General features: G+C 41.4%; 1 protein-coding gene across 1 annotated transcript in view; it reads left to right on the forward strand.

Moving 5' to 3' along the window:
* The first annotated feature begins 4,797 nt into the window (after positions 1–4,797).
* Positions 4,798–21,679, forward strand: part of NMNAT2 (nicotinamide nucleotide adenylyltransferase 2) — a 146,694-nt gene continuing 129,812 nt past the window's right edge. The window contains exon 1 of the mRNA XM_039252998.1: positions 4,798–4,981. Within this exon, the coding sequence (XP_039108929.1) occupies positions 4,897–4,981 (85 nt within the window). The 5' untranslated portion in view covers positions 4,798–4,896. The remainder of the gene's footprint in view (positions 4,982–21,679) is intronic.

Below are 21,679 nucleotides of genomic sequence, written 5' to 3' on the forward strand. Positions count from 1 at the left end.
TTCATAAACATGGAATGATTTCCTCCTGATCTATGATGTAAACAGATGATTGATCTCAACTAGGTGAATAGGGAGAGAAGGGAGCATGCATACCCACTTTGCTAAACTTTGTATGTGTGCATTTCAAATCAGAGCCAATAGACACTTATGTCTACTCATCAGAAGACATATTTACAGTAAGGAAAGTTCTGGGTTGTCTTGACCCATTTGGAAACTGAACTGGCTAGATAGAATAGATTGCAGGATTTAGGCTGTGGGAGAATGACTCTGGTTCCTTTTCAGCCTAAAACAATTACCCAGGCGTTGGAAAGCTGAAATATTGGACCAAATTATATGACCTAAGTTAAAATAAGCACTCCTGAGAATAGATCACTATATATATTAAGGTACATGTATTATGCAAGAGTTGACATTCCCCTTTCTATATCTTATGACCCAGCCTTGGAATCTTCCCTGAAAATAAATTCATCATTAGTATGTTTTTGGCTATTTGTTTTTGTTGGTTAATATATACACTCCTGGCACATTTCCAAAGCCATTACCCTCTATGAACAGAACTTCCAGAAACCTCCTCGATAAAGCCATCCATAGAAACAACTAAACACTGAAAAATGATAGGTGTTTTGTATGGAACAACTATAGAGTATGACCTAAAGATGACAGTATGCTTTGTAAAAAGTCAATAACTCACACATGGTGTTATTTGATCCATAACAAATGGATCCATGCTCTCCATGTATTTTTTAAAAATTTTTATCTATGTACTTATTTTTTATTTTTAATTTTTATTCATTTATTTATTTTTAGGTAGATTTCATGCCTAATCTGGGGCTTGAACTCAAGACCCTGAGATCAAGAGTCTCATGCTGTACTGATGGAGCCAGCCAGGTGCCCCACCCATGTTTTTATATTCCAATTCCAGAGCCTTCTTTGGGGATGCAGAAATTAGATAAAAGCATAAGGAAAATGACAAGAGAAAATTAGAATCACAGCCAATTAATCTAATCGATAGAATTTAAACTATTACTTAAGATATAACCTACAAGATTAAAAACATTTATCGCATTGTATAACACAATCCTGTTTCATTGTTACTCTCTGGGCAGTTGGCTGGCAAAAAGAGTTTAAAAAAATTTTTTTTAATGTTTTATTTATTTTTGAGAGAGAGAGAGAGACAACATGAGCAGGGGAGGGTCAGAGAGAGAGGGAGACACAGACTCCAAAGCAGGCTCCAGGCTCTGAGCTAGCGGTCAGCACAGAACCCGATGCGGGGCTCAAACCTATGAACCATGAGATCATGACCTGAGCCGAAGTCGGATGCTTGACCGACTGAGCCACCCAGGCGCCCCGGCAAAAAGATTTTTTATCTTAACTCATCAGTATATATCTACTGACTACTATTCTGTGTGGCGATTCAGAGTTGGATATGTTTCGTTCTTTTTACTAAAATTAACTTGTAGGGGCGCCTGGGTGTCTCAGTCAGTTAAGCGTCCGACTTCAGTTCCAGTCTGATCTCACTGATTGTGGGTTCAGAGACCTGCTGTCAGGCTCTGTGCTGACAGCTCAGAGCCTGGAGCCTGCTTCAGATTCCGTGTCTTCCTCTCTCTCTAACCCTTCCCCATTCACATTCTGTATCTCTCTCTCTCAAAAATAAACATTAAAAAAAAAAAATACTAGAGTTGAAATCTGGCTCCATACATACTCGTTGTCTGAACTTGGACGAGTTTCATTTCTCTGTTCTCCCTTATGCTCATCTTTAAAATGGGATAAAGTACATGGACTTATTATCATTATATGAACTCACAGAGTTACTTTGAGTGTTAAATGAATTAACATCTGTAACCAGCTTATGGTGCCTGGGCTTCTTAGCAATACTCACAGAATGTTAGCTACTATTATTAATTTGGTGTGCCCCAGGGCTGAAGCTGAGGGACTCTTTTCTTATTTAGGTATCTGTTACTCCTCACATGACCTCATTTAATCCTATGGTCTTAAATATAAAACTGTACTGTTGACTCCAGAATTTATATCTCCTGCCAAGCTGATACTTTTCTTTCCTTTTTTTTTTTTAATTTTTGTTTCTCTTTGCTCCATCTTTTTTTAATAGTTTTTTTAAAATTGATTTTTGAGACAGAGAGAGACAGAGCCTGAGCAGGGGAGGGGCAGAGAGAGAGGGAGACACAGAATCTGAAAGTCTCCAGGCTCTGAGCTGCCAGCACAGAACCGGACATGGGGTTCGAACCCACAAACCACAAGATCACGACCTGAGCCGGACGCTTAACTGACTGAGCCACCCAGGCGCGGCAAGCTGATACTTTTCAAGTGTAAGTTAGCTCATGTCACTTTTCCACTCAAAACCCTCCAATGACTTCGTATCTCTGAAAAAGTCAAAAGCCCTAACCATGGCTATGCGGCCCTATCTATATGTCTGTTCTAGTTTTCTGATCTGTCTCCTACCCCTTTTCACTTTCTTTCTTTTCTCTGGCAACATAAGCATGCTTGTTGAGATTCCCAACCATTCCTGCTCCACCAGGCTCTTTGTATTTGCTATTCCATTAGGTATATTCTTCCATTTGCTTCACATTCCTGCTCAAATACCATCTTAACAGAGATGCCATCCCTGACCACCTTATAGAAAGGGGAATTTCCCTTTCCTCTTCTTCTTACCCTGCTTTGTTTTTCATTGTGGTATCTATTGCCATTATATTTATTCTTTTTTTTTTTTAAAGGTGTGTTTTCCCCTCTAGAATGTGAACTCTATTAAATAGGGTCTTTGTTTTGTTCACAGTCCCTAAAGCAAGTGCCTGGCACAGGGCAGACACTCCAAAAATATTTATTGCTTAACTATAATTATGCTAATTGTCCAGCTAGTGTCAGAGTTTCATATCCAAGTCAGCTTCCCTTCAATATCTCTTGCTCTTTCTACCCCACTAATCTGCATCCCATGCCAGGGAAGATACTAACCCCATTATAAATGTACATCGACTCATAGGACTTTTGTATCTGAACTAGAAATTTTGTGCACATTAGGGTCGATTTGCGATTCAGCATAATTTAGCAAATATTTACTGCACAAATATTTACGTGATCTTGGATATGAAACAACAATCAACCTACTGATAAAGGGTAGCAATTTATTCAAGAACCTCAAAGCCTAGGAAAGGTAAATATTTGTATTTGTGGATCTCTAAATTCAGAATTATTATGTACACCTAAAATTAATACAATGTAGTACGTCAATGATACCTCAACTTTTAAAAAGGCCATTAAATGTAAGAATTATTAGGTCTGTCTATATCACAATAGAACACTTAGATATCCCTCAAACTTTCTTTCCCCACTTTCTCAGTCTCAGTGCACTCCTTTGCTTAACCCAAATTTCTAGACATTTTCTTAGATTTCTCTTTCCCTCATCCCACACATCCAATCCATATGCAAAGACCATAAACTTCATCTATGAAACTTGTCCCGAGACCGCCAGCTTCTCATCAATTTCACCTTTATAAGTCCTAGTCCAAGGACAACTCTACTTAGCCTAGGCCACCAGCAGTTTCCTGGATGCTTGCCTTGCCCTCCCACTTTTCACCTGTCAGCCAGAGTGATCTTATGAAAATGTAAATTACTCATCACTCCGCTCCTTAAAGTTTCAATGGTTTCCTTTTCTCATTCCTGAGTTATTCCACTTAGAAAAGCATCCCAACCCAACCCTAGCCCCCAAGCCCCACTCATTTCTGTCCTGATCAGAAGTTCAATCTTGTCTCCTGGTATTTTCCCCTTATTCATGAACTCTAGTCACACTGGCCTTCTTTCGCATCTATGAGCACACACACACAAAAAACCTTTCTAGTCCCAAAGTATATGTACTAACAGGTACTTGTCATGTAGGCTGGAGTTTAAATTTCACCTCCCCAGGGAGGCCTTTCCTGACTCCTGGATTTGAAGTAGTCCTCTCTCCTCCATTCACCTTTTGTTCTATCAGAGTGAAAGGCATTCACTTACTGTGCATTGCACAATTGCCATTTAATATCTTCCTCCTGGGGCGCCTGGGTAGCTCAGTAGGTTAGCCATCTGACTTCAGCACAGGTCATATTCTTGCTGTTCAGAGTTCGAGCCCCACATCAGGCTCTGTGCTGACAGCCCAGAGCCTGGAGCCAGGTTCAGATTCTGTGTGTGTGTGTGTGTGTGTGTGTGTCTCAAAAATTAATAAACATTAAGAAATATTTTTATTCTAGGGAAAGGATTCAGATTTCCCCTACTTTCTGGGAACCTCTAGGTCAAGATCTGGACTCAGTTAATCAGTTCAAAATCATCAGATAAGGGGAAAAAGAAAGACAGAAATTAGTATTCCTGACATGAACAATTGTCATTTCTCCCTTAAAATTTTGAGGAAGAAAAAAAGACCGATCTTAAGATCAAACACTTTTGGAGTTGGAAATGTTAGAGAAAGTAGATGTGGACAGAAAAATGTTAGCGTGTGGGAGGAAAAGTCAGAAGGAGGTAAGAGAAAGAGCTCACACCATGCTGTGAGTATTCATGGTTCTGAGCTTGGGTACCACGTCTTACCTACAGAAACACTAGGGAAGAGCCTGATGGAGAGAGGTGGGTGGGGGCGAGGAAAGGGAGGGGCGGAAGACCACGACCAGAGCCGTGGAAAAAGGAGAAAACGAAAAGAAAAGAGAAGGACGGAGCAGAGCAATACAAAAGCAGCTTCGGATCTGGCCGGAGCTGCAAGCGTTAAGGGGAGGCGGGGGAGTGACGCGGTTTGCGTCTGGAGCGGCTCCTTGGAGTCCACAGCATCCACCGCCGGAGCCTCGCCTTCCTTTCTCCCTCTGCAGACATATCGAGACACAAAAAAAGAGGCGACCCCTGGACCCGCGCGAGAGACCCACCCGCAAAATGACCGAGACCACCAAGACCCACGTTATCTTGCTTGCCTGCGGCAGCTTCAATCCCATCACCAAAGGGCACATTCAGATGTTCGGTGAGTCCTCCCGCCCACCCCCGGAGGCTGCTTCCGCCTCTCTCCTTCCCCGGCACCTGTATTTTCCTGGGCGACTGAACCGTCAGGCGTGTGCCCCTCGGGAGGGATGCGCCAGCTGATCCCTCTGGTGGGAGGTCAGCCCCTCTTTTCCGGGCTCCTGGGAAGGAACGTAGGCTGCGCTTCCCAGGCGTCACTTGCTCGGGCCAGACCCGGCACGCGGGGGGCCGAAGGGGTGGGGGAGGGGAGGGGCCGGAGGTGACTGGGTTTGGACCCGGTGGGAGGTCGAGGCTCCAGAACTGGGGTGCGGTGGTGTGGTAGTTTGGCCACTTGGCTGGTGAGGATCGGGGTGGGGGCAGAGGTTGGGACGCGGAGAAGCAGGAGGGGATTGGAGATAACGTGCTGTTTGTTTAGGATGGGTGGAAAGCTCTCAGGAGTTAAATGATGTATATGCCTGGAAGACACAAACACACTCACACACATCACACCATTAGCGGGGCTGGGGCTTCAAGGAGAATAATTTCGGGTTTGGCTAACGGTTCAGGGCGGCCCAGGGGCGAATGTTTGAGGGTTCTGGACCGTATATTGCCCGCGCTAGGTGGATGGCTGAGTGAAGGGGGTGGGGGGCTCGCCAGCCTAGGCTTGGCTGCCCGGACCCACTGCCTAGGAAGGGGAGGGGGCGGGGCGGCCGCTGCGGGCAGCCCTTTTCGAGCCAGCCGGTGTTGATGGATCCGGGCCCAAGTTGGCTGAGGCTCTGCCCAGGGCGGCGATGGCACCCAGAAGGCTTGCGGCGTGCGAGTGTGTGTATGAGTGTGAGTGTGTGTGCGCGCGCGAGTTGGGGCGGGGGGGGGGAGGGGAGCGCGCATCATTGCGCGTTTGTTTCTTGGAGGCTTTGGGGCGTGGAGAGAAAGGGAGCGAGCAGGGGCTCCTGGCTGCTGCTTTGGGATTCGGCAGGGTCAAGGGAAATGTGATCGGCGCCTGATGGAGATCTCGGGCCACCGGTGGACGCGGCTTCGCTGCTGCTCGGGTAGGACCCAACGGCGCGGGGGCGTGCGCGTTTAGACCCTGAGGGAGAGGCGCGGAGGCCACTCGCGGAGGGGCATGGAGTAGAGGTTAGAAGTTGGAGGTGCTTTTTTTCTGACACTGAAGTAAACGAGAAGCGGAGAGAGAGTGGGCTGGAGATGGAGAGACGGGTGGGAGGCCCGGAGCCAGCCTGCCGGCAAGGCGCTATCCAGAGGCGGCGGTGCTGAAGCGCAGAGAGCGCCGGACTGGCTTGTGGGCACGTGTGTCTACGCGAGCCGGAGGATTGCGTGAGCCCTCGTAGAGCTGTTTAATGAAAGCCACATCATATTGATAAACAGTGGGCGAGGTGGCTTTGATTAAAAATACCCTTCTCTTAAACCTGAAAGATGCGTTGAACTGGGCCCAATTATTAAAAACTACTTTGAGCCGAGAGGAGACCAGGTATGCAGGTTGATAGGATCCAAGGAGGGAGACTGAGAGATAGCCACCCCTTCCTCACCATCCCTTCAGCTTTTAAAAGTGTTTTATTAGGAGCTAATGCTAAGTTACCTGTTAAATAAAGACTTTTGTTTAAGCATCAGGATAGATCAGAGTATCTCCTCATTCTTCTAAGGGAATATGGGCTCCGGGAACACTGTAGTTTCACTGGTGTCTTTATCCCTGTCCTGCCTTTCTTCTCTGTCCATATTTCCTCTAGCGGTTTTGTGCCGCTGTACTTTGTTCCTCTCAGTCGCCCAGGCAGGGTTGTTGGGCTTTGCTGTAGAACTCCTTGGCTCTAGAAGTCTTCAGTGAGCCAGCCTGTACTCTGCCTTTTCTCCTGGGGTTAAAGTAGTTAATTCCACTTGCTTTGGATTGCAGGAGGGGTAGGTTTAACTTGAGAACCTAGGATTCTGTCTCGCAGCTGAAAAGAGTTTGGTAACAGTGATGAAGGCTTTTGTTAAGTTGATGCTGACCTGCCAATTCTCCGTGAGTTTAGAGAGGATAGAATATGTGGAAATAGGCATGGATTACAGCAAAGAGGTTTAGACATAGAATAGGTGAAAGGAGGCTTTCTGACAGCTGTAACTATTTGCTTGATATTGGAACTGAGGGATAAGAGAGAGAGTATCTGTCAACAAAGCCTGACGAGTGTCCATTAGTGATGCATAATCTGGAGAGCAACATGGAAAGAGGATATGATATGCTCACTGTGGCTATAAGGAGCTTATAACCTAATGAGGATTCAGCACATATACATATGAAAAGGAACCAAGAACAAGAACACAAAATTCATATTAAACTATTCTGTGTAGTATCTCTTATGGGAATCTTTGAGCTCATGAAAAATTTTATGATTTCTTTCTGTATGTATGTGATATCACTTATTCCTATAACAAACTTACCAGAAAGTCATCATGATCTCCATTTTACAAATAAGAAACTGATGTGCAGAGACAAAGTGACTTTCTTAAGTGGCTTAAGTGATATGGAGAGTGGGTGGCAGAGTTGAGACTTGAACCTCACATTCCTGATTCCTCTTGCAGAGACCTTTGCACTGTACCAAATGCAGAAACGAGTGCTCCCTGATCTGAATGTATAATTCCATGAACTCTGTTTCCTTCAAACATATACTAGCAGGAGTAGAATTAAATTGGACATCAACTAAATGACATTCCTGAATATGGATTTCAAGAGCTTTTCACCATCTCTAAAGACACCAGTTATCCATAAACTATTTTCTCCTTTCAAATGGCTTTTAAAATCTTCTCCACACAGTACAGAGATAATTAATGCAATGAAATTGTCAAACTTTCTTTAAGGTGCCTGCAATTTGTAATAGAATTTTTTAAAAAGACCTCAACAGGGCTTTTAAATTAGGCATTTTTAATAGAGCTCCTGTATTTTGAAATCTAATTACTTACCAAAGAAAAAAGGGAAAGATTATAAACAAAAGAGATGTGATGTTCAGAACTGAAAATTCACTCTTCATCTCTGTAAAGTAGTACTTTTACAGTTTTCAATATTTTTAAAATATTTTAGAATGAGCTTTTCCTTTTACTTTGATGAATGAGAGATTGATATTCCTAATTGTGGCTATAGAAACATATAGACAAAAAAAAAGAGAAACATATAGACAAATTTACTATTTGTGAAAGAAATATTTGACATCTATATACTTAATTATAACTAAAATGTTTTCAAGTAAATTTTTGGCAAAATGAATTCATAAGCTAACAATGTTTTAGTTCACGGGTGTGCCTTATTACATAGGAAACTAACATGACACTAGAAGGTTTTTTGTGTGTTTTAACTTTTAAAAAATTGTTCATTTATTTATTTTGAGAGAGAAATAGAGAGAGAGAGAGAGAGAGAGAATCCCAAGTAGGATCCATGCTGTCAGCACAGAGCCTGATGTGGGGTTTGAACTCAGGAATCATGAGATAATTACCTGATCCAAAATCAAGAGTTAGACACATAACTTTCTGAGCCACCCAGGTACATCTTAACTTTTTTTTATGTGGATTTATATATTTTGAGAGAGATGGAGCTCGATCAGGGGAGGGGTAGAGACAGCGAGGGAGAGAGAGAATCCCAAGCAGGCTCCATGCTCTCAGTGCAGAGCCTGACATGGGGCTCGATCTCACAAAGCATGAGGTCATGACTTAAGCCAAAATCAAGTCGGACACTCAACATGGAACCCTTGGAAGAAGGTTTTTTTAAACACCTAAGATCTCAATTATTAATTATGTAGAGATTATATTTCAGTATAGTTTCGTTGCAGTTATATTGCTGTGTTTGTCAATAAATTCATGCCTGGGAAATCAGATAATAAGTTTAAATAGAAAAGTAAGGAAGGACGGGTCAGATAAGTTTCACCATAAAAAGCAAAGGAATCAAAACACTTAATCACAGCAGAAATGAATTCTGGTTTTTGATGATTGAAAAATAACTGGATTCTCCAGTTTTTCTACTTTAAAATATTTTTACTTTGAACAAATGGGTCTTTTGAAAAGAGAAGAGACATGATCCAATTCTATTCCTGTTTAAGGGTAATGAAGAAGGGTTTTTAATTATTATGGAACTGAGAATGCAGTCCCTACTGCTATAACTAGAAATCATAAGAAAAATGAATTTCAGTTTCTACTGATAGAACTGTCAGAAATTGAGAAACTGTTTAATATGCTTAAAATGCCTATGAAAAAAGATCATTCAGCACAAAGTGGTGCTTTATACTTCTTGCACCGTTATCTTATTTGATCCTACCCTGCAAGTTAAACTGGTTAATATTATCATCTCCCTTTTACAAATGAAAAGGCAGAGGTACAGGTATAAGTCATTTGGTCAAGGTCATAAGCAAAAGTCAAGATAAAACTAGTTTTCTGATATCTAGATTCTCTCTCTAATCCAAGATGCCTCTTTATTCCTTTAGTTGCAACAGCACCTATGAAAAGAAAATCACCTAGGGGTGCCGGGGTGGCTCAGTTGGTTAAGTGACCTGACTTCGGCTCAGGTCATGATCACACAGTTTGTGAGTTCGAGCCCTGCGTCGGGCTCTGTGCTGAAAGCTAGCTCAGAGCCTGAAGTCTGCTTCAGATTCTGTATCTCCCTCTCTCTCTGCTCCTCCCCTGCTCACGCTGTCTCTCTCTCACAGAAATAAATAAAAAACATTAAACAATAAAAAATTAGAAAGCCACCTAAATTTAGTTATTAACAAAGGGTAATGGGAACGTTGTGAATTTTTTCCTTGGTAATACAGGCAGCGAACAAAATATATTCAACAAAGATGCCTTTTCCCAATATCTTCTACTATAACAAGGAAAGGCTATTTCTTTTCTTAGTACCCTGTATCTTCCATATAACTCTATCACTGGAATGTTTTTTCCACTACCTTCCCTTCTCCTTCCTCCCCACTCTTCTGTTACCACAACTAATACCTACTCATTCTTCAGATTTTAGCTTCAATGGTACTTCCTCAGGGAACCTCTACTGACTTCTAAATTAAGTATGGTTACCTTGACATTTGATCCCACATCACCTAATACTTTCCATGACAAAACTCTCATCTCATTATATGCTTAATGACTATTTTCCATGTGACACCTTAAGTAGTATTAGAACACAAACGATGCGTGGTTTCATTACTGATTGATTTCCTTGTGGCTAGCATGGAGTAGGCTGTCCATAATAGTGTAATTAATAAAAGTTACAAATAGCAAGTCTTTGCTCCATCATAGTTGTTGAGTACATACAAAATAAATGAGTGTATAAAATCTTGTGCCAGATAGAGGAATCAACCACGCACAAAGGCTGGAGTGGTAAGACAGAAAGCCATGATGTATTAGAACAAAGTAAAGCTTAGGACAGTTCAAGGAGAAGGGGAATAAGAGGTGGTACTGGAAAGGTAGATGGAAGTCTAATCGATTCTGAAAGCTTGCAAGTTGTGTTAAGGAATTAAGATTTTATCCCAATGACAATGAGAGAACATAGCATGGTTTTTAAAGTAAAGGAATGTCATAATTGTATCTTTGAAGTTATGATTTAACTGAATTTTGAATAGATTAGTAAAGAGTAAGAGTGGAAATGTAGTGTCCAGCTAGGCACCTAGTTCAGCAATACAGAGCTCAAGAAAGAGGTGGTCACATCACTCAAGGTGGTGGTATCTGGGATGGGAAGTAAGTGTATTTGAAAATATTTGAGAGGTAAAAGGGATACTTATTTGGTGACTTGATGAGTGGGTTGTGGCAAAGTAGACCAGGGTAACTCTCAGGTTTCTGTCCACAGTAGACGAATAAAGAACCCTGGAAGAAAAGCTGGTTTAGGGTGTGTGGAGACAGTGAAGATTCATACTTACTCTACAATTTTGGAAATATACATTGTAAGCAAGCACTGATGCAAAAGAAGGAAACACTGAAATTCAAAATGTCTTTTAGCTGGGACATCCGAGTCTTCTTATAAAAGCTCCCACCCAGTAGGTTCTAGTATTATTCAAAGTTCCTCATGTGAGAAAGATATTGAAATTCATTAACATTATGGAAATAAGAAGATAAAAAAAGGGTGTGTTGACTTTTTAAAAAGTATTACATTGGAGAAAATCAAGGCCCTGAAGTTGATTCTTTTTTAATATGGAGGTTGTAAAATTGGGAATAGTCGGTGCAGTTCAAAAGACCGTTCTAGAACTTGCCCGCCACTGTGATGAAGCCTGTGATAGTATATTCAGGTGGATTTGGGCATTCTAACTCACTGATGAGCTAAGAGTCTACTAATGGAAACTCATGGATCAATCATGCTGGTTTCACTGGCAGGAGCTCTGTGTGTACATGACATGAGAATAATGCCTGAAAAAGAAAACTTAGACATTTTTGTTCACATAAACAGGTGGTTTGATTTACTTTCTCCTGCTGAATTGATTAACTGAGCCTCATGTGGACACAAGCTAATTATGAAAGGCAAATATCCCATCTAGAATTCATCCTAAACCAAGGAATAAGATAAAACCAAGAGGGTTGATGTTCTAACAGTTTTGAAATGACATAATATTCATTTTCAGCTTTTCTTACCTTTTGGTTTTACTTGATTTTATTCTACATGGCTAAGCCTTTTATTCTAAGATTTGCTTAGAACCATTAGAACTGGAGGTTCGTATGCCTTTTAGGAAAATGTACGAATTATTACTTAGTACGAACATCCTGTAAAACATAATGAATCTCAAGAGAAACATTTCTATAAACATTTCCTTTTTTAATTTATTGTTTTTTTAAATGTTTATTTATTTTTGAGAGGGAGAGCCACACACAGAGTGTGAGTGGGGCAGGGGCAGAGAGAGAGGGAGACACAGAATCAGAAACAGGCTCCAGGCTCTCAGATGTTAGCATAGAGCCTGATTTGGGACTCCAACTCACGAACCACAAGATCATGACCTGAGCCGAAGTCGGACGCTTAACTGACTGAGCCACCCAGGCGCCCTTCTATACACATTCCTAATGTTAGAGCAAACCAACAGAGCAACCTAGAAATGTGGAGACAAACTAAGAAACATACCTGCTAACCCTCAAGTTTGGACTCCTCTGTTTCAGAGATATCCTCAGACAGGAGAGGAAAATGCAAAACCAGATGGATTATCTGCATTTTCTGTTATTTTTCTACTGATAGGCAATAATTGTGAAAGAAATATATGGATGACTGGGAAAACAAATGAAAACTCAGTTTTAAAAGTGATTCTCTAAGGGGTACCTGGATGCTCAATCAGTAGAGCATGTGACTCTTGATCTCAGGGTTATAAGTTTGAGCCCCAAATTAGGTGCAGAGATTACTCAAAAATAAAATCTTTAGGGTACGCCTGGGTGGCCCCAGTCTATTAGATGTCCACCTTCAGCTCAGGTCATAATCTCGCAGTCTGTGGGTTCAAGCCCTGCATTAGGCTTTGTGCTGACAGCTCAGAGCCTGGAGCCTGCTTCAGATTCTGTGTCTCCCTCTCTCTCTGCCCCTCCCCTGCTCGTACTCTGTGTCTATATCTCAAGAATAAATAAACATTAAAAAATTTAAATAAATAAATAAAATCTTTAAAAAAGTGTTTCTTTCGGGCACCTTCCTACACTGTTGGTAGGAATGTAAACTGGTGCAGCCCCTCTGGAAAACAGCGTGGAGGTTCTTCAAAAAATTAACAATAGAACACCCCTATGACCCAGCAATAGCACTGCTAGGAATTTACCCAATGGATACAGGAGTGCTCATGTATAGCGGCACATGGACCCCAATGTTCACAGCAGCACTTTAAACAATAGCCAAATCATGGAAAGAGCCTAAATGTCCATCAACTGATAAATGGATCAAGAAGATGTGTTATATCTATACCATGGAATACTACATGGCAATGAGAAACAATGAAATCTGGCCATGTGTAGCAACGTGGATGGAACTTGAGGGTGCTATGCTGAGCGAAATAAGTCAGGCAGAGAAGGATAGATACCATATGTTTGCACATATAGGAGGATTAGGAGGAACTTAATGGAGGATTATGGGGGAGAAGAAGGGGAAAAATAGCTGGGGAGAGGGAGGGAGGCAAACCATGAGAGACTCTTGAATGCTGAGAACAAACTGAGGGCTGATGGGGATGGGGGGGAGGGAGAGGGCGGTGATGGGCCTGGAGGAGGGCACTGTTGGGATGAGCATTGGGTGTTATATGGAAACCAACTTGACAATAAACTACTTTTTAAAAACTTTAAAAAAGAAATTAAAAAAAAGAGTTTCTTTAAAAAAGATTCAAGTGTAAATTTTATATCATTGTCCTTTCATCCTGTCAGCACAGATACAGTGTACTGAATACAGTGATTGTTTAATCAATATTTAATGATACTATAAAATATACACTTTCTAGTAGAGTTCTTGTTCATGTTTTAAAAGTTTTCAAATCATCTTGAATTGCTTAAAAAGATCCTAAGGAGAGAGTGCCTGGGTAGCTCAGGTGAACGTCTGAGTTAGGCTCAGGTCATGATCTCACAGTTTGTGAGTTTCAAGCCCCATGTTGGGTTCTGTGCTGACAGCTCGGAGCCTGGAGCCTGCTTCAGATTCTGTGTCTCTCTCTCTCTCTGCCCCTCCCTGACTCACACTCTATCTCTTTCTCTGTCTCTCAAAAATAAACACTAAAAAAATTAAAAAAGAAAAGACCCTAAGGACACAAAGGAATGCATTAAATATTTTTTCAACACCATATTTTAATAACAATATTTGGGGCGCCTGAGTGGCTCAGCCAGTTAAGCATCCGACTTTGGCTCAGGTCAGGACCTCATGGTTTGTGAGTTTGAGCCCCGCATCGGGCTCTATGCTGACAGCTCAGAGCCTGGAGCCTGCTTCGGATTCTGTGTTTCCCTCACTCTGCCCCTCCCCGCTCATGCTCTGTCTCTCTCTCAAAAATAAATAAACATTAAAGAAAAAACAATATTCAATATAAAATTTTGGTTAAACAAGGCATTTAAAATAATTCCTAATGACTCAATATAATAGCCTAAGAACTGGGATATAGGAATTTATTTTATAGAGAATTATATAACTTTATTTATGGATATGTTCCATATCTCAACACATGTAAGTGCAGCATTAGTTTACAAGGAAGGAAGTTTTCCATTGCCAGAGGTTTTCAAATCATAAGCATTCAATTGCATAAAACAGATTTGCTTATTTTTGGATAGTTTGGCAAATAGCCTCAGAATTATCTTAGCCCAAAAAGATGTTATATGAGGTGACCAAGGCCATCCTCCTGACAATGGTATCCTCTCTCCATCTCTTGTACTGTACAATATCTCTATGATCTATGAACTTTGCAACAAAGTCAAGTGTTTTAACCACTACTAGCATCATGATCTTCCACATTATCATTTTAATAATGGAGCTACCTTCTTTTAGCTTCTTTAAACTCTACTATCATTAAACTGGTTTCCATTAAGTTTGTCACACAAGTCTCTTTAGTTCACAACAAGGGAGCCATCCAGAAACATTCTTGTAATTCTGGAGATAAAGGGGGTAAGAGAAAAAAGTAGAAAAGACCAAGACCCAGAGGCTAATCCATGGAAGCGGTGGCAGCTTAAATAGCACTCTTTTTTCTATTTTCTTCTGCATCATGTTACCTCCACATGGGTAGCCATGCTGCTACGTGTTGACCTCATTTCATATTTACCAAACAGTAGGAGGGTGAGTGAAGCATAACCCCCAGAGAAGACTAAATGCATTCAGTTTTGCTCTTCTTCCAGTTGCTTAGGTCAAAAACCTTGGGCTTTCTTGATTCTTCTCTTTTTGCACACCACGTCCATGACTGCAAATGATTTTGGATCTCTTTGTCTTCAAAATACAAGTAGGGCCACCCACTTTTCCACATCTACAACCCTGGTATAAGCCACGGGTCTCCTTTACCTGCATTATTTCAACAGCTTTTTAACTGATCTCCCTGCTTTTACCCTTGACCCCAATACTCAATCCTCAACAAACACAACCAAAACAATCCTTTCTAAATGTAAGCCAGATCTAAGTCAGATCATGTTGCTCCTTTGCTCAAAATTCTCTAATGGCTCTCTTTCTCATTCAAGGTCAATGTCATTAAAATGACCTACAAGATTTCCATAAAATGACCTACAAGGTTTCCATGATTTGCCACTTTTCCCTGTCACCCCTCCTCCCCAACACAGCTCTTTCTACCTCGTTCTGGTCCAACCATACTGACCTCCTTTGTGCTGAATGTACTCTCTGCTTGTAATACCCATCCCCCAACACACACACACACACACACACACACACACACACACACACACACATTCCTATCTCTAATTCACTCTCCTTCTCAAAGTATTTGGCCAAATGTAACTTTCTCATTGTCTACTTGGCAGGTCCTATTACCTTGATCATATCATTTAAAATTGCAGCTCACACACTCCCAGTCCCCCTTACTCTCTATACTTATATCTTTCCCCCTTACTTCTTATTACCATTTAATAAAGCATGTTATTTCCTTTCTTGTTTGTTATTTAATGTCCCCAGCTAGAATGTGAGCTTTTCATGAGTAGGGATCTTGGTTGACTCTGCTTACTTACTAATGTATCTCAGGCTCCGAGAAGAGTCCCTGGCACATTGTAGATGCTCAATAAAAGTCTGTCGAATGAGTGAATTAAAGAAGTGTTATAATTGCCTACCACCCTCACCTCAAGTCTGTATTCTTTTTGTGGCAGGAAGGGTGGGCAAAGGGTCATGAGAGGACTCAGTACTGGGCAGTTGATTCAACAAAGGTTTATTGAGTTATGAAGGTGCCTCAGGAACTATGCTAAGCCAAAAGGACACGACAGTTAAAGACACTCTTCCCCATGCCCCTGGGGGGAGATAAGCTAAACATAGCACTTCAAGTCATAAGTGCTATAAAAGAGGTGAGAATGAGGTAGAGTGGGAACATAGAGGAAGAAGACATGGTGGAAGGCCATCAGAGCAGGTAATAATGAAAAATAAACTTGAAAGTAGGAGCTGCCCAGTGGACAGGATGGAGGATGACACTCTGGGCTGAGATCAGGGTATGTGTAAAAGGCCCTTAATAGCCTGACACATTGACAGATCCCCAAGGAGCTTGCTAGATGACTGGGTATGGGTGGGGACAAGGAAGAGCAGGAGATGAGATAGTCAGAAAACAGGGTTGAGAGAAGAGGGGAGGGGGCAGCTTCAAAGAGTTCAGGCCTTACCCAGCCCTTTCAGTGAGCCCTTGAAGGATGATGGGCAAGGGCATGCATTTCAGATGTGAGGACTTGCATCCCAAATGTCAGTGTCCCTGTCACTGTGATTTTATCTAAATATCTTTAAGTTATTTCTGTATCACTCTTTGAAAGAAGGAAGGCTTCTTCCTTCATTAAAAAAAGATTTTGTTTATTATTTTCTGAAATGGAACCATTGTCTGTTACACAAGCCGTATCTACTGAAGGACTACATTAAGTGAAAAATAATACTATGGTACAACCCACCCAAACAACCAACCTCTTTTCTGATTGGAAGTTGTTCTCAACTATGTTCTAAATGTATGCCTTCTGTACATCAATGGGATGGCCCCTCATTGTTCATATGCTCTCAGATTTGGTGAACTTGATTCACCCTAGTTTGATCTTCTCTAACTTTGTGCAATTTGGATCATGTGCTTGCTCTCTCTTCCATAGGCTTAATTGTCAGGAGAGTAAAGACTTTTTCTTCGACGCTGGTTTTTAGCTCTAATCCTTTTAGGAGGTCTTGAACAAGTATATTTCTGCTCTTACTATAAAACTATGGGTTTCCATGACTTTGAAATTTAGTATAATATCATTTTAAATCCTCAAATAAGTGATGTCCCAGTAGGGGATTGGGTTTACAATGCTTTATTCTTCAACATTTCCCAACCCTTCATCTTGGTACCCACAGAGAGGTAGAATACTCATTCCATACAGCAGTGAGATTAAACTACATCAATAACTATTCATATTTCTTTTGAAATATTTATGTGCTGATAAATATTTAGCAGTGGGTGGTTTGTCACATGAAGAAGATCTCTAGGCAAATGTTTTTTGTTGTTGTTAAGTTAGAGACTGCTACCCATTATAAATTAAGGAAGACAATAAAATATTATACATATAAACTTAAACCATAATTGCTTTACTTACCGGGAACCAGTCTGGCTAAGCACAGTTTAAAAATTATTTACTTGTTATGCCCTGGGAATCAAAGTTTATAGATAATACGTGATTTTTCCATGCTGTGAATAGTGTTGATAAAGAAGGGATAAATGTCTTAGTTTTTCCTATTGCTTCATTATTTCTCTATAAATGGACGTTAATAAACTGAATTGCTACTGATTACGGGATATACTTAGTCTCATATAGCCTTTGTTTTCCCACCTGTAAATAGTGATTGGTATAACCCAGGGTCAGCAAACTATAGCTTGCTGGCCAAATGTGGCTTCCAAGCCAAGAATGGCTTTTATATTTTTAACTGGTTGGGGAAAAAAACATAAAAGGAGAGTATTTTGTGATGTGAGAATTTTATGAAATTCAAATTTTACTATTTATAAATAAAATTTTATTGGCATACAGCCATGCTCAGCAGCAGATGTGAGCAGCTGTGATAGAAACCTTATGAACTGTAAAGCTTAACCTGTTTATAATCTGGCCACTTACAGAAGTTTGCCTATCCCTGATATAACCTACCTCTGGGGGTTGGAGCAGGGAGTGAATCTAAAGGTTTCCAAAAATACAAAGTGCAGTTGAAGTCCATTACCCAGAGGAACTCTTTAATGAACAATTTTTGGTCTAAACTAAATCACCAAAAAGACTTGTTTAAGCAGTAAATGTAGTTTCAATTTCATAATTGTAATTTTTCCAGCTGACTGAGTAAATGATCGTGTTCACAACGGGGATGATTTTCTGGTGTTTGGTTTACATTGGATATTGATTAGCCCTTCTGGCTACAGTTGGGCATTTATCTCCCATTGAACATTAGATGTATTTTCCCAGAACATCCTTTTTCTGATTCACAGCTACCTCCTTCATTAAATCTAATATTTTATATACTCTGTACTTGAGGATTTTAAAAGATTAGCACAGCAGTTGCATCAGGCTTTCGCAGGCTGCTCTTGCAGTTACAGCTCGTTTTTCTGCAGCATCTCACCTCTCTGTGAACTCGGATAGCACTTGGTTTGTACCTCTCTTATAGCACTTAGCACATTGTGTTGTGGGGTATAGCTACTTCTGTCCATGTTTCATATTCTTTATCTGATTTAGGCCCTTGCCAGGGTCATATGTCATTTTCTATCTCCTGAGGTGCCTAGCACAGTGCTCTAGGCACAGATTGAAGTTTCTATAAATATTTACCAAATAATTGAATGATTGAACTGTTAGGAGTATTTAGCATCCTAATCTGTTAGGAATATTTAGATTTCTCAAAGGTAAACTAGGTGAACAGAAATCAGACAAGAATAAGGGAAATGGCAAATACAGGAAAACAGAAATCAAGAATGACAGAGTCAGGAAACAGGACAAATAACAGAATGGTCTTCAGAGACTTCAAAATTGAGATGATTACTGTCCCCAGATGAGAAGGCTCATGTGTCCCAGAGTGGAATCCTATCCCAGAGTATAGCCTTTATTTTTATTTATTTATTTATTTAAAAAAATTTTTTTAATGTTTTATTTATTTCTGAGAGAGAGAGACATTGTGACCAGGGGAGGGTCATAGAGAGAGGGAGACACAGAATCTGAAACAGGCTCCAGGCTCTGAGCTACCTGTCAGCACAGAGTCCGACATGGAGTTCGAACCCATGAACCATGAGATCATGACCTGAGCTGAAGTTGGACGCTTAACCGACTGAGCCACCCAGGTACCCCGAGTATAGCCTTTCCAGACATCCACAGTGGGAACCGGCAAGTCATTTTGGGGACCTATTAAGTAAATAGCTCGGCAGGAGTGAAAACGTGGGGTCAAGGGTGAAGATGAATCCTGAAACTGTCCCCTTGATGCTTGAGTGAGATGCCTGGTACATCTAGGCATGGTTTCTCGGAGAAGTGGAGGAAGTTGGAGGATGGCAGAGGAGTTAAGTTTGATTTTTATTTATTCACAGTTTGAGAAAGGTTTTATGCACAAGGCACCTGGCAACGGAAACTCTACACATTGTTTGCTTCCAACAAGCAAAATGAACAGAAAATGGGGTTGGTTGATTGTAAGTTTCCATCTTCAGAAATCACAGAATCCCCATTTGAAGGAGAGTCCAAAAGTCATGCAGATATTCCGTACCGAAATCCCCTTTAAAACATCTTCACCAGTGTTTGTCCAAACTCCGTGTTCCATCTTCCTGGGCCAGGGAAGGCACTGGTGTCCAAAGCTGTCAAATAGCACCTGGCACGGTTTTACTTTTTTCAAGATTGTTCTTTTTATTACACAGACATTGGCCTTCCTGAGACTTTCCTGTGTTGGAAGTTCTTTTTCTAGTTTTTTTCTCTTGAGATCCAGGGAAGAGGTTTAATCTGTCTTCTTCTACTTGTGAGACCTTGGAAAAGTTGAAGACTCTGTCCTTGTCACCAGGCTTCTTTGGGCCTAAAACACTCTAGTTCTTTCAGTGAGGCATCCATTACTGTTTCTAATCTTCATAATACCTTGGCTCATCTTCTTTGAACATATCTTCATTGTCTATCTTCCTCTTTAAATGTTATGTCCAGTTCACGATGCTGCATTCTAAAGTGGCCTGGTGTGTGTGTGCTGTCTTATCTACTATTGGACTTAGCTTAACTGGACGTTCCCTTTATTTATGGGGCTCTATCTCTTTCTAATTAAATCAGGTAAGGCAAGCTATTGCTACCTGCATGCTACAATGTCCTGATACTCAGAGTCATCAATCAATTTGGTGGACTAAGATATTGAACTAGTTCATTTTTTTAAACAATCTGGCCAGTCAAAAACAACATCTGACTGGTATATTGTCAAGATGTGGTATCTTCTGGAACTTTGCAGGTCAGCGCACATGCCTAGCTACGTGAGATGTCAGCCATACACTGGAATGAATGCTGCCTTTAGCATAAGAAACTTCAGGGGCACCTGGGTGGCTCAGTGGGTTAAGCGTCCGACTTCAGCTCAGGTCATGATCTCACAGTTGATGGGTTCAAACCCTGCATCAGGCTCTGTGCTGACAGCTCAGAGCCTGGAGTCTGCTTCAGATTCTGTGTCTCTCCCTTTGTCCCCTCTCCATTTAAGCCTCCTCCTCCTCGATGTCTCTCAAAATAAATAAATAATCATTAAAAAGAAAAAAAAAAAAAAAGAAACTTTGCGGGTTCCCAGACAGGGAGACTAGAAGTCTCTGAATTCCTTTTCTTTCTTTCTTTCATAGTTTATTGTCAAGTTGGTTTCCATATAACACCCAGTGCTCATCCCCACAAGTGCCCTCCTCCATGCCCATCACCCCCCTTCCCCTCTCCCCCACCCCCATCAGCCCTCAGTTTGTTCTCAGCATTCAAGAGTCTCTCATGGTTTGCCTCCCTCCCTCTCCCCAACTGTTTTTACCCCTTCTCCTCCCCCATGGTTAGAAGTCTCTGAATTCTTGGGTTATCAAGTTTCTTGATATTTCATTGCAGGTATGTTATTTTTTGTAATGGATTCTGTTGAGAGATCCAAATAAGCTCTCATCCACGTTTAAAAGTCTCACTTTGGGGACTGAACTCTGAACTTTCTTCCTACAATGTCTAGCTCTTCCTGTCACGGTTTGGCCATTGGCACTACCCTGTTTCCCAAGGCTCCCATAAGAGTGGCAGAAGTGCTCTTGTTCCCAGCAATGGTGACTGTCCCAATAAAAGTGGGCAGTGTCACATTTAAATTGGGCAGGTGGAATTTAAAAACAAATAACAAAAAAGTCATTTTTCTTATGGGAATTTCCAAACATACAAAAGTAAACAATGGTATACAGAACTCCAAAGTTCCTGTCACCCAACTATAATAATGATTAATTCTTTGCCCATCTTGAGTCACTGATACCCAGACACAATTCCCCACATTTGCCCTATATTTTTTTTTTTAATTTTTATTTTATTTCTAGGAGAGAGAGAGAGAGAGAGACAGCATGAGCAGGGGAGGGTCAGAGAGAGAGGGAGACACAGACTCTGAAATAGGCTCCAGGCTCTGAGCTGGCAGTCAGCACAGCGCCCGACGCGGGGCTCGAACCCATGAACCGCGAGATCATGACCTAAGCGAAAGTCGGACGCTCAACCGACTAAGCCACCCAGGCGCCCCGCCCCTATATTTTTGAAGTAAATCCCAGACATCCTTTCTTTGGAGGTGAGAGCCTTTCACCTAGTCTGTAATTGCTTCTCTGCCTCTATGAGACCTCCATTAACAAACTGGATCTTTCCCCTCCTTGCTTCATGTTTGTTTGCTTGACAGTTCGAGTTGCAGTTGGGAAAGTGGGGGGACAATGTCTGATTTTCATCTTTGAGCAGACATATGATGCCTTCACTCCACGCAACAGTAAGTGACACTTTATCGTTGGAATCGGCTTCACAGCAAGGAATTTATGGCCTTTCCCATCTTTCTCATGTGTGAGGCTCCCCTCCAGAGTTGCACTCCCACTGAACACAATGGGCCATTCTTTCATGACCTACAACATTCAGCTCCTTATCCCCTTATCCCTTGTCATTCAAAGCCAGGAATGCCTGTGTTAGAAGTTGTTCC

Source organism: Hyaena hyaena, unplaced genomic scaffold, assembly GCF_003009895.1.
Source record: "Hyaena hyaena isolate Hyena2069 unplaced genomic scaffold, ASM300989v1 scaffold_439, whole genome shotgun sequence".
Classification (NCBI taxonomy): domain Eukaryota; kingdom Metazoa; phylum Chordata; class Mammalia; order Carnivora; family Hyaenidae; genus Hyaena; species Hyaena hyaena.